At 40.4% G+C, this 14,421-nt stretch overlaps 1 protein-coding gene across 3 annotated transcripts in view; it reads left to right on the top strand.

Annotated features, from left to right (window-relative positions):
- pigu (phosphatidylinositol glycan anchor biosynthesis, class U) overlaps positions 1–12,691 on the top strand; it is a 33,914-nt gene extending 21,223 nt beyond the window's left edge. For 2 of the 3 annotated variants that reach the window (XM_069884258.1, XM_069884260.1), the window contains exons 10-12: positions 1,917–2,041; positions 4,449–4,591; positions 10,125–12,691. In XM_069884258.1, coding sequence (XP_069740359.1) covers positions 1,917–2,041; positions 4,449–4,591; positions 10,125–10,238 — 382 coding nt within the window. In that variant the 3' untranslated portion in view covers positions 10,239–12,691. Of the gene's footprint in view, positions 1–1,916; positions 2,046–4,448; positions 4,592–10,124 lie in introns of all 3 variants that reach the window. The other variant, XM_069884259.1, reaches the window with a different exon arrangement.
- The last annotated feature ends 1,730 nt before the right edge of the window (positions 12,692–14,421 follow it).

Genomic DNA, 14,421 nt, shown 5'->3' on the forward strand with positions numbered 1-14,421 from the left:
AATGAGCCTGCAGCTGACGTGGACATTACCCCTCCATTAATCTTCGTCCGCGAAGCCAAGCCAAAAGAAGAGAGGGGAGCTTAGTTTGCATTTGTTCTGAGCTGCATTCTCAACCCTCTGTAGTTTCTTTTGATCTTGAGCAGAGCAGCTCCCAAACCACAATGTGATGCATCTAGTAAGTTTGCTTGTGATGGTGAACCTGTAGGGTTGTTGAGAGATATGCCAAGCCTCCTTAGTCTTCTGGGAAAGTAGAGGTGTTGGTGTGCTTTCTTGACTGTTGCATCAATGTGCTTGTCACTGGTAATATTGATTTCTTAGAACTTGAAGCTGTCTGCTTTTTCAAATTCAGTACCATTAATAGGGACAGGGTGTGGACTCTGTCCCCTCTCCTGAAGCCACTGATCATCTTCATCTTCTTGACATTGAGGGAGAGGTGGTTACCTTGGCACCATGCCATTGGACTTTCTATCTCTCTCGTTTCTCATCATTTTAATACCCGGCCCACTACTGTGGTGTCATAGGCAAATTTGAAGATGGAGTTCGCGTGGTATTCAGCTATACAGTTGTGGTTGTAAGGGGAGTATAGTACGGGACTGCGTACACATTGTTGAAGAGGGCTTATGTTGAGTGTGATAATACAGGGACGTCTTGCCCTTCCTCTGATCATCCATATATCTACTAAAGCATGGCTGCTGGAAAGCCGTTCAGTTGAGATGGGCAACACTGGTACATTTTTGCCCAAACAATGAGGCAGCATCCATAAAGAGAAATGGTCATTTTTTTTTGTATCTCTTTGTTCTTTACCCAATTTTTTGGATCAGATTGCTATCGGGAAAAGGTAACCATTTGCATCCATCTGCAATCCTGGACTGAGGTTAGATGTATGCCAAGTGCATCAGTTTGCCCCACCATTCAATAATGATTAAAGCTGATCTGTCCTGGGCCTCTTCTCCTCTTCTGCGGTAGTTCCCTGTATCCCACAATTCCCCAATCTGTCTTAAAATTATTTCCTTTTTTTTTAACATTCTCAATAGGGGCCCCACCGATAGAGTACAGATCCTTTAGTACAGCATAATTTAAAATTTAGACATACAGCATGGTAACAAGCCATTTCAGCCCATGAGCCCGAGCCGCCCAATTTGTACCCAATTAATCTACATCCCCAGTACTTTTACAAACAGTGAGAGGAAACTGAAGCCCCCAGGGAAAACCCACACAGACCCAGGGAGAACGTATAAACTCCTTACAGATAGCACTGGATTTGAACCCATCCCGATCGCTGGCGCTTTGACAGTGTTGCGCTAACCGCTATGCCAACTGTGCCTCCCAAAATTGTTTTGGCAACCACTTTGTGCGCAGCATGGTTCTGTGAAATGCAGTGCTGTGATATGTGCAGCCATCCTTAGGAACTAGCAAATGCAATCCTGCTGCAAGGGTCTTACAACAGTAACCATGGTTTGACCATAAAGAGCTTTGGGTTGTTCTCTGATTATGAAACACTGGAAATAAATTCTGGTCCATTTATTCTGTCCATTTGTACTGAAAATTTGGTACAGTGAGAGTGCACTTAGGATATATTCAATAATAATTGTGGAATTTAGAACAAATTATTATAAATGGATTCATTGATGTGATCTTTTTTGTTATTGCTCTATTAATAGAAATAATCGCTTAATAAAGAAAACGGGCAGCCTACACACACCTGTTGTAAATTGGTGTTCTTCAGTATATAATACTGAATTATAATTAGATTAATTAGCTGTTGGATTTTTTGAAACATATTAGATGTTGGGCCTTTAACATTCAGAACCAAGTTTAGTGTGTGGGTTGTAATTTGGATTATTTGTTAGCATTTTTGCAGTTTTCATTTTCGTAAGTGGTTTGTGAATGATATGCTGCTCTTTATTCCTTTGCAGAGATCATCCCATGTTCTTCATGTTCATTCAGATTGCAATTATTGCTATTTTTAAGTCTTACCCTACTGTCGGTGATGTTGCCCTGTATATGGCCTTCCTTCCAATGTGGAATCATCTTTATCGGTGTAGGTACCTGACATTTACTCTGTGATTTTTTTTTTGTGTGATATCTCTATTTTACTGATCAATTAGATGTGGGGCACCACTGTTTAGCATAGCGGTTAGCCCAACGGTATTACAGCACCAGTAACCTGGGTTCAAATTCGGCACTGTCTGTCAGTTTCATCCCACGATCCAAAGATGTATGGGTTTGGCAGGTTATTTGGTCTCATGGGTGTATTTGTGTTGCGAGAGCTCAAGGGCCGGAAAGGTCTGTTGTCATATTGTCTCTTTAAACTTTATTAAAAAATCTCCACTAGGAGAAGCCATCAACCATTGCAATACCTTAATGATATAACAGGTTTTTGATCAAGTCAATCGTGGATTAACAAGCTAAGTAAAAACTTAGTCTGATCTTCTTCTTTCCCAATCTTCATAAAATCTTTTAGTTTTTAAAAAAAATTTAGAAACCCAGCATGGTTACAGGCCCTTTTGGCCCACGAGCTCGTACCGCCCAATTACGCCTAATTGATCTAAACCCCGGTACGTTTTGGAACAGTGGGAGGAAACTGGTGTTGCTGGAGAAAACCCACACATATACAGGATGAACATACAAACTCCTTTGAGACAGCACCAGATTCGAACCCTGGTCCTGATCGCTGGCGCTGTAACAGGGTTACGCTAACTGCTATGCTAATTGCGCCTCCATGTTTTTGCTACAATCACAGCGTTCACAGACTTTCGTGTTTCATTCCAGGTATCTGCCTTTACAGTAGAGATCACTTGCAACAGTGGCCAACTGTAGCCATACCTCAATCATGGCCACACAGCCCCGAGATTGAGTGTACCAAGGATTGTGTGACTACACTCAGAGTCGAGAGCACTGGAATTAATTATAAACAGAAATTTTGGCTCAAGTCCTATTTATGGCAGTCTATTCATTTCAATGTAATTTTTAAAAGAGGAAGACAATAGTCAAGTGATTGCGATGTTGTTCAATGGACATTAAACCCTTAAGGTGTTTTAAAGAAGAAAAATTACTGTCTTTGCCCAATCTTGACCTTTTGTAACATGGTTACTTCTGAAGTATTCTGACAAAGCACTACTGGCTTGCTGCTCAGGATAACCAAGGATAAACAATGTTCATCTTGCATATAGTACTCCCTTCATGGGAAAATTCCTTTTGTTGACTACTTTGGGGAAAACCCCTTGTCCTTCAAATCTTTTGGGCAAAGCAACTGGTTTTGTTGATTGCGTATGATGTGCTGTCATGTTGTGGTTCAGCAGGCTTGGGCTCTGTTCTCAGTCTGAATTCCATTAAATGAGCACACATCTGATGTTAAGTCGGAAGCCCTTTAACAGTAGCAGAGCACTGACATACACCATAAACGTCAGAGACTATCTTACTCCTTCATTGAGCTTGTTCAGCTTGACTTGAGGTTGAACTGGTGCTTCAAGTGAGTTTACGATAACCTGCTGCCTTTTAACTCTGAATCAGTATTTATAAAGTTAGGGGTTCTGTTCTTTTCTTCCTCATTTATTGACTGATTTAGCAATCTAATTCTACCATAGTATAACTCCTTGAGCTGCTGAAAGGGCAATAATACCATATATGCTGGTGTATAGGACGGCCCTCGGAATTTCCACCTAAAATGTTGGTATTGAACAATGCGACCACCCCCCAAATAAATCTGTCACTTACTGCTGAACAGCGGATGCTGTTAAAAGCAAATCACAATATTTTAATAACAAATTATCATGTAAAGTTTTGAATTCTATTAGCGCATTTTAAAATAAACCACTGTCAAGCTCCTGTAACAGGCTGTTTAAAACCTGTACAGAGGTGATAGCAGTTGGACTGGGCTGATGGACCCCGCGGAGGAGCGCTGAGACTTTGCTGATAACTAGCAGGGGCATGCACAAAATTGTTTCTGATCCGGCAGGAAGATGGCGGTGGTGTTGAGACTTCGCTGTCAAGGTTTGGATTTTAGACTCGACGCATAAGATTTTAAGGTAAAATTTTTGTTTCGGATCGTCCTATACAGCGCATATATGGTAGGTATGTTGTCTTTGTTTGTCTTGAAGTGACTTGAGTGCTCATCGACTTTGGAGCAGTGATGTTCCAGCAAACTATTGCATTAGAGAAAAACTCTTATTCTTCATGTCAGATGGGTAAAGTCAATTGTTCTGATTATTACAATGCACTGTAATAATGTCATACTGGTGCCCAACAGCGTTGGGTTGTCTTCTAAGTCCTCAAACTCTGTTGATGTTCAGTGAAAATCTGCCATTTCCTCTATTATGCAAACGTTAGACCCAGTGAGAATGCACCTCTCCTGTCGGCAGCAGCGGGATTGACGCTGATTTCTTCAGCACCAATACCAAAATTGTGTTAAATTACCAAAGCAAAATAACATTTCTTGTATTTTTCAGTTCTTCGAAACATCTTTGTGGTATCGTGCTTGCTGATTTCATCATCAGTGTTGTTCCCAGTTCTGTGGCACCTTTGGATCTATTCTGGGAGTGCAAATTCCAACTTCTATTATGCCATCACCTTGGCATTCAATGTTGGCCAGGTAAGAGTACAAATGGCACCCTGCCCTCAGTGTTATGGTAACAGAAAATTTAGCCTTCAAGGAATTAACACATGACCATCCAAAAAAAAGAGGTACAGAATAAAATTTGCTCTTAGATCACTTTTTTTCAGCTCATACTTATTGGTCCATGTTAAGATGGCGCATCTTTTTTTTTAAATTTTTTATTTTTCACACCATAAATCACATTAGCCATGATATACACTATTTCTTTTTCACACATATACAGTGACTTTTTCTCCCCCCCCCTTTCCTCCCAAACCACCCCCCCACCCCCCCTCTCATCCATTTTAGGTATACAATCTAGGTTGCATTAAGCCAGTCAGACAATGTTGTCATTCAACAAAATTACACCAGAAATTCTACTGAGTCCATTCTTTTCTTTCCTTCTCCTTCCATCAACTTAGGTACTGTTTGTCCCCGGTAGGTTTTCGCTATTGTATTTAATGTAAGGCTCCTATACTTGCTCGAATATTTCAATATTATTTCTTAACCTATCTGTTATTTTTTCTAATGGAATACATTTATTCATTTAAATTTAGTAGTTTCTTCCTTTTAATTTGTTTATGTATTCCATTAATATTTAAAGACATATAGTTCAGCGTAGCCCTTTTATATTTTGTTTATCTTCTCTTTCCGTTTTTCCATCATTACCTTTCCTCCTTTTCCATTTCTGTTTTCTTATTTTCAACTCTTTATAAGACAACATTCCTACAACATCCAACATTTTCCTTATTCTCCTATTTCTATCTTATTTATCCCCAATCTTCCCTTCACCTCCTGAGTTGTCCTTTATCCCTTGTCGGACAACCACATCTCCCCTCTCCATTTGGATTTGCGAATCCACTCGCAAGCATCAACTAATTTTGCAGTGACCGCTATTTCCCCCCACCCCGCCTCCCCCAAAAAGATTTCACTTTTCATATGTCACAAAGGTCACTCTTTTAATTCCCTCCTTATTCTCTCTATTCCATTACCTTCCCTTATTAATTCTTGTCTATACTATCTATATTTTCCTCTAAGTACAGATACATTTATGTATGCTCATTGTCTCTATTCACTCTTATACCTCTTTACCCGCATACATATCAATCGTGATCATTTTTACTCTCATTACCCGTCTTCATCCCTCAGTCTATTTTTGTCTTTACCCACATACATATCAATCGTGGTCATTTTTACTCTCATTACCCGTCTTCCTCCCTCAGTCTATTTTTGTAATTGTTCTGCAAATTTTCGTGCTTCTTCTGGATCCGAGAATAGTCTGTTTTGTTGTCCTGGAATAAATATTTTCAATACCGCTGGATGCTTTAGTATAAATTTATACCCTTTCTTCCATAAAATCGCCTTTGCTGTATTGAACTCTTTTCTCTTCTTTAGGAGTTCAAAACTTATATCTGGATAAATGAAGATTTTTTGCCCTTTATACTCCAGTGGTTTGTTGCCCTCTCTTACTTTTTCCATTGTCTTCTCCAGTACCTTTTCTCTTGTAGTATATCTTAGGAATTTTACTACAATAGATCTTGGTTTTTGTTGTGGTTGTGGTTTAGAGGCCAATACTCTATGTGCCCTTTCTATTTCCATTTCATGCTGTAGTTCTGGACATCCTAGGGTCTTAGGGATCCACTCTTTTATAAACTCCCTCATATTCTTGCCTTCTTCATCTTCCTTAAGGCCCACTATCTTTATGTTATTTCTTCTGTTATGGTTTTCCATTGTATCTATTTTTTGAGCTAGTAGTTCTTGTGTCTCTTTAGTTTTTTTATTAGATTTCTCCAATTTCTTTTTTAAGTCTTCTACCTCCATTTCTGCTGCTACTGCCCGCTCTTCCATCTTGTCCATTTTCTTTCCCATTTCTGTTAAGGTCATCTCCATTTTATTTATTTTCTCTTCTGTGTTGTTTATTCTTTTTCTTAAATCCTTAAATTCCTGTGTTTGCCATTCTTTAAATGACTCCATGTATCCTTTAATAAGAGCAAGTATATCCTTTACCTTGCCTTTCTTTTCTTCTTCTATTTCACTGTACTCTTCCTCTTCCTCTTCTTCTTCCTCTGGGTTGGCCATCTGTTGTTTCTTTGGTGCCCTTTCCTCCTCTTCTTTCTTGTTTCTATTGTCTTCTGTGGTCTCTTCTTGCTGCAGGTGTTCTGCAGCTGTCGTTGCCGGCTGTGGAGATCGACTCCCCAGCTGGTCCCCCCTCCCGTTGGTGTGTTTTTTTTCCATTCGCATACTTCGCGCATGCGCGGTTGCGCACTTTTACTCGGCTCAGCGAGCCATTTTTGTAGTCCATTATTTACCGACCTGAGGGAGCGGGTTTCTCTCTCCGCAGCGGGCCTCTTCGGACAGGTAAGGCCTTCACCTTTTTCCTCCTTTGTCTTCTCTTCCTCTCTTCTTACCGTTGCTTTCGATTTTTCTTTTTTTGTCGCCATCTTCTTTCCACCTTTATACTCACTTTTCTGTAACTTTTATTTCTGTGCCTTTGTGTTTTTCTTTGTTTTTCCCGACTTTTCTGGAGAGGGCTGGAGTTCACCGTCCGGCCACTACTCCATCACGTGACTCCTCCAAGATGGCGCATCTTCACGCTGAGGTCCTGACTTGTTCTCTGGGAACACAGCACCCATCCCTGCAATGAGGTCCCCTGTAATTGTTAAACTGGTACCTAATTGGATTTGTATCCAAGCTAATTTGCCTGGGTAAATGGGCGAGTAATTGTTGATGCATTTCCCCATCTCAGATAGCATTTCATGAGATGTTAATATTTTATTTACAGCAAGGTAGAAGCTGATTCTGGCCATTAAAACCCAATTACACCCAAATTAATTTACAACACCATACGCTTTGAAGGTTGGGAAGAAGTCAGAGCACCCGTGGAAAAATCATACAGACACAGGGAGAATGTACAAATTCCTTACAGAGAGCGCCAGATTCGAACCAGGTTGTTGGTAGCATTGTGCAAACCCTTTTACTAACCATGGGGTACTTGACATTCGATCCAAGAGCCTGCATCAGATTCAATCAGGAGTACTTTCTGAAGGAGTATTGGATTCAGGTTAGAGGATGTTGTGCTTGACAGCCCCAGTAATTTATCCAAGGTCAAGATGATTTGCCTTGTGTCATCTCTTGTATCCCCTGTTCTTGATCAATGAATACAGCAGAGCAAATCTTGTTTTTCTGCATTTCTGCAAATGTGCTGGTTTCATTTTTTTAAATTTAGGTATACAGCACGGTAGCTGACCCAGCCCACAAGTCTATGCTACCCAAATTTCACAATTAACCTTCGACCCTGGTACGTTCTAAAAGTTGGGAGAAAACCGGAGTACCCGCAGGAAACCCACTCAGACACTGGGAAAGTATTCAAATTCCTTAAACTCAGTGCTAGATTCGAACTTGGGTCACTGGCACTAACCGCTAGGCTAACTGGCCTCCATGTGGGCAAAAAAAAAATTAGTAATTCAGCTCTGTATGGGATTCCTTGAGTTTTAATTTTATAGACCTCTAACTCCTGTTGTCATTTGTGAGAAGTCTCAAAGTGTACTTGGGTCCTGTTTTTAAGATGCAGGTTATTGTAGCATAATTTACTGAAATTAAGTCTTAATCGTGATTTTATTTTGCAATAAACTTTCCCTCCCTTCCCTCTGCTCTCAGGGAAAAAAGATGGGGGAGGGGGTACATGTACCTAAAATGGTATATTATATTGATGGTGTTCATGATGTAGCTGACAAACATTATAGATCAAAGCAATACGAGTTGTTTTGTTAGAACTAACCTGCATGTCTGTAATCCCCTTTATGCCATCAAAAGCCCAAAACATTAAAACCAATAAGTAGTTCTGAAGGGCAGAGAGTATGACAGCCAATTTGAGGATCAAGTTCCCACACAGGGAAATGGTGAATTGGGGTGAGGGAAGAGCTAGATCATCTGTTTTGAGGTCAGAGCAATTTCTCTGTTAAATACAGCTGAGCATTAAAAGATTGTGCATAAACCAATATAATAGACATTCTTTTCTTATTCACAGGATGTGAGGATTGCTCGGGAGGGTGACATTTAGTACCATCCCTAACAGCTCCTGAGTTGTTCAATATTTGATTCCTTTATTGTCATGAGACCGCAGAGCCCACCTCACTGACAAAAGGCAAAGGAGGAAAAACCCAACACCCAACCCCAACCAACCAATTTTCCCCTGCAACCACTGCAACCGTGTCTGCCTGTCCCGCATCGGACTTGTCAGCCACAAACGAGCCTGCAGCTGACGTGGACATTTACCCCCTCCATAAATCTTCGTCCGCGAAGCCAAGCCAAAGAAAAAGAATAGTACAGAAAATGTAATATTACACAAAATTGCCTTCTCCCTGCATAAAGGCAGACAATGAGTTGCCATTAGTGTTTTTGCCCAGCCCCTTACAATAAGAGAGAAAGAGAAGCAGAGTCCCTTCAATGTCTCTGAGTGTCCATGGATTCGCCTCCAGTGCTCCTGCAGCCACACAGACTCCTGTTCAATAGTTCTGGATCCAAACCTCTGACACGATCAGGAAGCTTTCAACACCTGAGTCCTCTCGGGAGTTCTTTTTCCCCTCGGCACCCTCTCAAAACCTCTCTCTGATACCTGGTTCCCATGAGCCAGTCTCCAGCAGCCTGTGCGGGTCACCCGACCGCAGGTCTCCCGCTGAGCCCCTCGCTGGTCCGCTGCCTTTGCTGTAGGGCTCCTCCTCGGGGGTGGGGTGGGGGGCGGGGGGGTCCCTTTGTGGTCATTGTGATGGAAATATTTCCACAGTGTTGTTGGGTGGAGAATTGCATAATCTGCATACAGAATAATGATGTCTATCCAGGTCAGAATAGTCTGCACCTTGAAGTTGTAGGATTTGCACCTACCCTTTCAGGTGACAAGGAGCAGATTTGGGAGTTGTTGTCAAGGAAACCCCAGTGAATTATTGATGCAAATGCCAAGCAAGTGGGGATGTTTCATGCTGGTTCCTGAATGTTGTTGGAGCTGTATTTATCCAGATGTGTAGAGAACATTCCATCCTGGCCTTGTAAAACATTACATGCATCCAACAAAATTTGAATAGCACCCTTGGAAGTCCAATTTATTTTAATCGTGGCAAGTAGACCTGGTGGAAAAAAAACTTGTTCTTATTCAATTACAGTTTAAAAAAAAACAGTATCTGGCACTTACGGGATTGGTAAATGCTGGATAAGAAAGTTTTCCTGTTGCTTGAGACTGTGTTGTTGCGTGAATGGAGAATTAACAGCGTGGCGCACCGATTTTAAACTTCTGTATGCTTTACTCATTTACTTTGCGAGATTTTTTTTTGCCGGACGCTTGAGGATGCTGGTTGCTTGAATTCCAGGTAACAGGGTTTTACCCAGTTACAGTAACTATTAGAGTATAGTTTAATGCTGAAGACTTTCACTTGTACATATGTGCATGCGGCATTGCCTATTTTATTAGCGAGATAGATTGTTTCATTGTCATTTAAAATTGATATGATGACTGATTACTACTTGTATTCCTCCACAGATTCTGTTGGTTTCAGATTATTTCTATGCCTTCATTCGGAGAGAGTATCATCTTGTCGAGGGACTTCATTTAAAATCCAAGGATGGGAAAGAGGCACACATTGTCCTTAAATAAGGGACCATTTGCACCCACTTATTAACATTAAAATTGCTGATATTATTTTGTAGGGAAGAAACTGTTGCTAAGGGCATCTTTAAACGAAGGACCTTTGCTCATTGCAGAACAACTATGAATTGCAGGATTCAATCACTTCAATGTATTTGTTTTTATGGACACTGAGCACAGGAAGAAAAGACGTGTTCAAATGGCTGTCAACGTGAAATGTTAAAGAAATTTTATCTAAAGTTAGCCCTTGATTTTATTTTCTAATCTGCAAGAGTCGTTGCACTGCAACGCTAACAGCCTGAGAATTCAGATGCTTCGGGTTCAGTATTCATGTTGTTTGTTTCCCTCAGCAATACTGATGGTGGGTGCCCAGATACAAGGGCTCCGGCAGAATGTGAATAGGTTTCCTTTTCTCAGGTGTTTTCTAGTCTGAGCTACGTGGCAGTAACTTCTACTTTCAAGAGGCTCAGGAATACCACTCATAATGGTGAAATTACACAGGTGTCGTCATTCTAGTGGCTGTTATTTCTTAACGGGTTGTAAGAGTGTGTTTCAGTTGTTCCTTTCAATTGGCGGTGGGGGAGGGGGGGGTTGGGGGGGCTTGACCACATTTCTGAGAAGTAGAGTTGGTCTTGTAAAAATGCATTGTGCGTATTTGAAGTGTGTGATTAATGGGCTAAAATATTACTGTCACGTCTAAATCATTAACTGGACAATACATCGTTGTCCTTGTAATCTGTTACCACACTCTGCTATACATCCCAGAATGATTGTAAGATCCTGTTGATAAAGTGAATAGCCAATACTACTGAAATTTTTGGTTGCATTATAGAATGTGTAATAGAATATTTTTCTAAAGTACATGAGTACATTCTTTGGTTAAGAGGACAATATGAAAGGCAGGCTGTCAAAACTTGTTGGAGCAGGAATGCATCATAATCGATGTCACTGGGGAACACCTCTAAAGATGTGCAATGTTCTATCACGTGCTTCTTCAGACTTGTGATAAGACCTGTTCTATTCCCAAGGGTTGTAATAACTGAGAAACTGGAGTCTAGAAACATGGTTTCCTGTTGTAAAAAAAGTTAAACTTTGATAATTCAGCATGCTCTGGGTTTTGGCACTAGACCAGCATATCTTTCAGACGGTTGTATAGTATTCCTATCAATATCCCAACACATTTTAAAATACACTATTTTTAGATGTTACGCAGTGAACCTGGTAAATTTAAAGAGCCTTGTCATGTTAAAGAAAGCCTGAGACCTGGAGCCTTGGTGAGTCAGGATTTTGGAAACATTAGCTGGTAAAGCCATGTGTTGAACTATTTGGGTCTCAGAATAGCCAGACAATGTATGATTAGAGTTTCGCTGCTCTGATTTTTGGCCTGTCGTCAGCCACCCTTCCATCAGTTCCGACTTGGTGTAATGAATTAGAATGGCATTGGAAGTTGCCTCTGGCGTCTTTGACGTCTGCTGAGCTTTTTGTTTTTTCTGTTTGCTTCCAACCTGATGCCAGTGGGATAAAATGAAGCTTTTCTCTGGCTGGAAGAGCCCAAGTAAAAGAAATCTCAATCTTGATCTTCAGAATAACTTGAGTGCCTCTCTCAATGTTAGACATCCCAAAGGTGATCCATGTGTCTCCATAGAGACAAACACAGACCGAGGCAGTCAGATGACAGAAATCTCATGTTACTCTGGTTCTCATCAGTAAGGAAAGCATTTTTTTTTTGGTCTGTAGTTCCGCACATTTCTTTTGAATGTGGACGATACCTATTCCTGGAGTTGGAGAAAGGTTGGATACTTCAAAGGAAGTAAATATTTGAATATGCAAGCCCAAATTTGAAGCAAAGGTTTGATGCTTTGGTCTGTGACACCTATTATCTAGTACATTTTATCCACGCTTCAACTAAGAGAGAGCAAGTGCTGTAGTTGAAAATGATTTGTGTTTAACAATCAGTTCATTGTGGTGTGTGTCCTAGTGATGTAATAGTAAAGTTTGTAATGTAGAATTATCCTAGGTTTATCTGGCGTTTGATTAGCTGGTACACTTGACTGAATAATAGTTTGGTTCAGATTCGAAGGGCCTGTTTTCTTTGTTGTAATGCTCTATGGTTCCACTAGTCTGCAAGAACCAGAAGAAATTGGTTCTCTCCTGAGCTATAAATAGTGATCCCTGTTGGAAAATAATCTGTGGCTGATTGTTGAGGTAGAACACATTTTATTATTAGTATTTAGACAATGAAGGAGCATGTAGACAAGGATCTGAGGCTCAGCATGCTCAAACCCTTCTCTCAACAATGGCCAATGCTTTCAACCCGAAGCTTGTATGTAATTCAATTGCCAGTGATTTATGTTAACAGCAGCATTAATGGGACTTCAAATATTGTGCTGAGGAGTAAGCCAATTTAAATTGATGGTGCCATTATTACTTCATCTATCAATTAAGATTTTTTTCCCACAATATCCACGTTGTCTAATTTTGCATGGATCTTGCGAGTGACGGTGGAAGGTGCCAAATTGGCTCTTCACTGGGAACTGGAACACAACTTGCATTTTTTGTGTGTGAATGAATACAATTGCTGTGCTTGAGAAAGATCTAATCAATCGTACCAACAGCGTGAGGAATGCCACACTTGAACGCAATGTACCTCATGCTGTGCGCTTGTTCACTGATGGTTTCCTTCCTGTTTATTGGATGTACAACTCCCTCTAAATTCTCCAGAACAACTGCGGTGATGGTGAACTACTGAGCACTGTAAACTTGTGGTCTATTCATTCAAAGCAAGTGTGCTGCTCAACCTGAAAGCTCTGTGGGCGGATTAATCAGGAGTCCGCCACTTGCAACAATTAAAAAAACCATTTGCTGTAAGTTGCACTGATGGTCATCTTTATGCAAATGGCGTCGTCATTGTGCTGAGAAAATTCACCTCTGTCACTTAATGTTCACTGTTATAGTGACCTTTGTGTAGATAATTGTTTTTTGGAAAAAGTTTCCTGTGTTTACAAGTTCAGTCGCTGGGTTATACATTTGATTTCGTTCTTTGTGACGACTAAAAAATTGACCTTCATCACAATAAAATTATTTTTTTAATGAAGACAAAATTATGGAAATATTCAACAGGTCAGGCAGTGCTTGTGGAGAGAGATACAAGATTACATTTCAGACATCAGCTCATTTTCTCCATGGATGCAGCCAAATCTTAAGTGTGTGCAGAATTTTGTGTCAGATGTTCAACATCTGCTGTTATGCTTTTGTAAATTTGCTGTTCTTTATGCTCTTTTCGTAGTAATTTAACTTGGTTTAATGCGCTCCACGCAGAAGGGGACAGAAACTTAATTGGGTTAAGTTGAGACTTTGTATTTTGGAGAGTTTATACCAGTTTTTCTTTTTCTCACCAATGCTGATTTGGTGATGAAGGGAGCCAAAATAGTTTATTACTAAGTCTTGAGAGTAATTACACTGGACAACAAAGATTTTGCTTCCTGGACACTTTTGGATGTATTTTGTGGATTTTGGGCTGGTGATCACAAAAATCCCTTTAACATTTTCCTATCATGTACAGTTTTTTAGATGTAACCTGTTTTTGTGATTTCCTGTCATTTCAAGTCTGCTTCAAGCAGACAAAACCATGAAGTGCTAAGTTGTCATTGAAAATTCATTTTCTGCATTCACACTTGGACTTCTTCCCTGCTGATCTTGGTGCAGTCAGAGACAAACATGGTGAAAGGTTTCGCCAGGACACTGCAACCATGGAAAAGTGGTATCAGGGCAACTGGAATCCATCCATGCTGGCCGACTATTGTTGGACTCCAACCCGAGAGGCATCAGATGCTGAGTACAAAAGAAAATCAGCACCAAAATATTTTTGGGTCAGTTGAACTAACACAATATGGTAGTATCATTTTGCGATTAAACGTGCTAAATTTAATAAAAGTTGATGTTGCTCCAACTTCCTACGCGATACAGCAAATCTGAAATGATCTTTGTGTTCAGCTTGAAGTTGTCTATCATTAATTTTTTTCACTAGAAATTCCAGAATAAAATTCCAGCTGGACTATGAGTGTCATTTGGACGCTTATTTTTTCAGTTTGGTGTAAATCCTTGCCCCCACACACCCTACAATTAGAAGCTGGGGGAACAGAAGCAGAAAATGCTGGACATGCTAAGCATCTGTAGTTAACCATTCAGGTCA

The sequence above is a fragment of the Narcine bancroftii genome, chromosome 6 (assembly GCF_036971445.1).
Source record: "Narcine bancroftii isolate sNarBan1 chromosome 6, sNarBan1.hap1, whole genome shotgun sequence".
NCBI lineage: Eukaryota > Metazoa > Chordata > Chondrichthyes > Torpediniformes > Narcinidae > Narcine > Narcine bancroftii.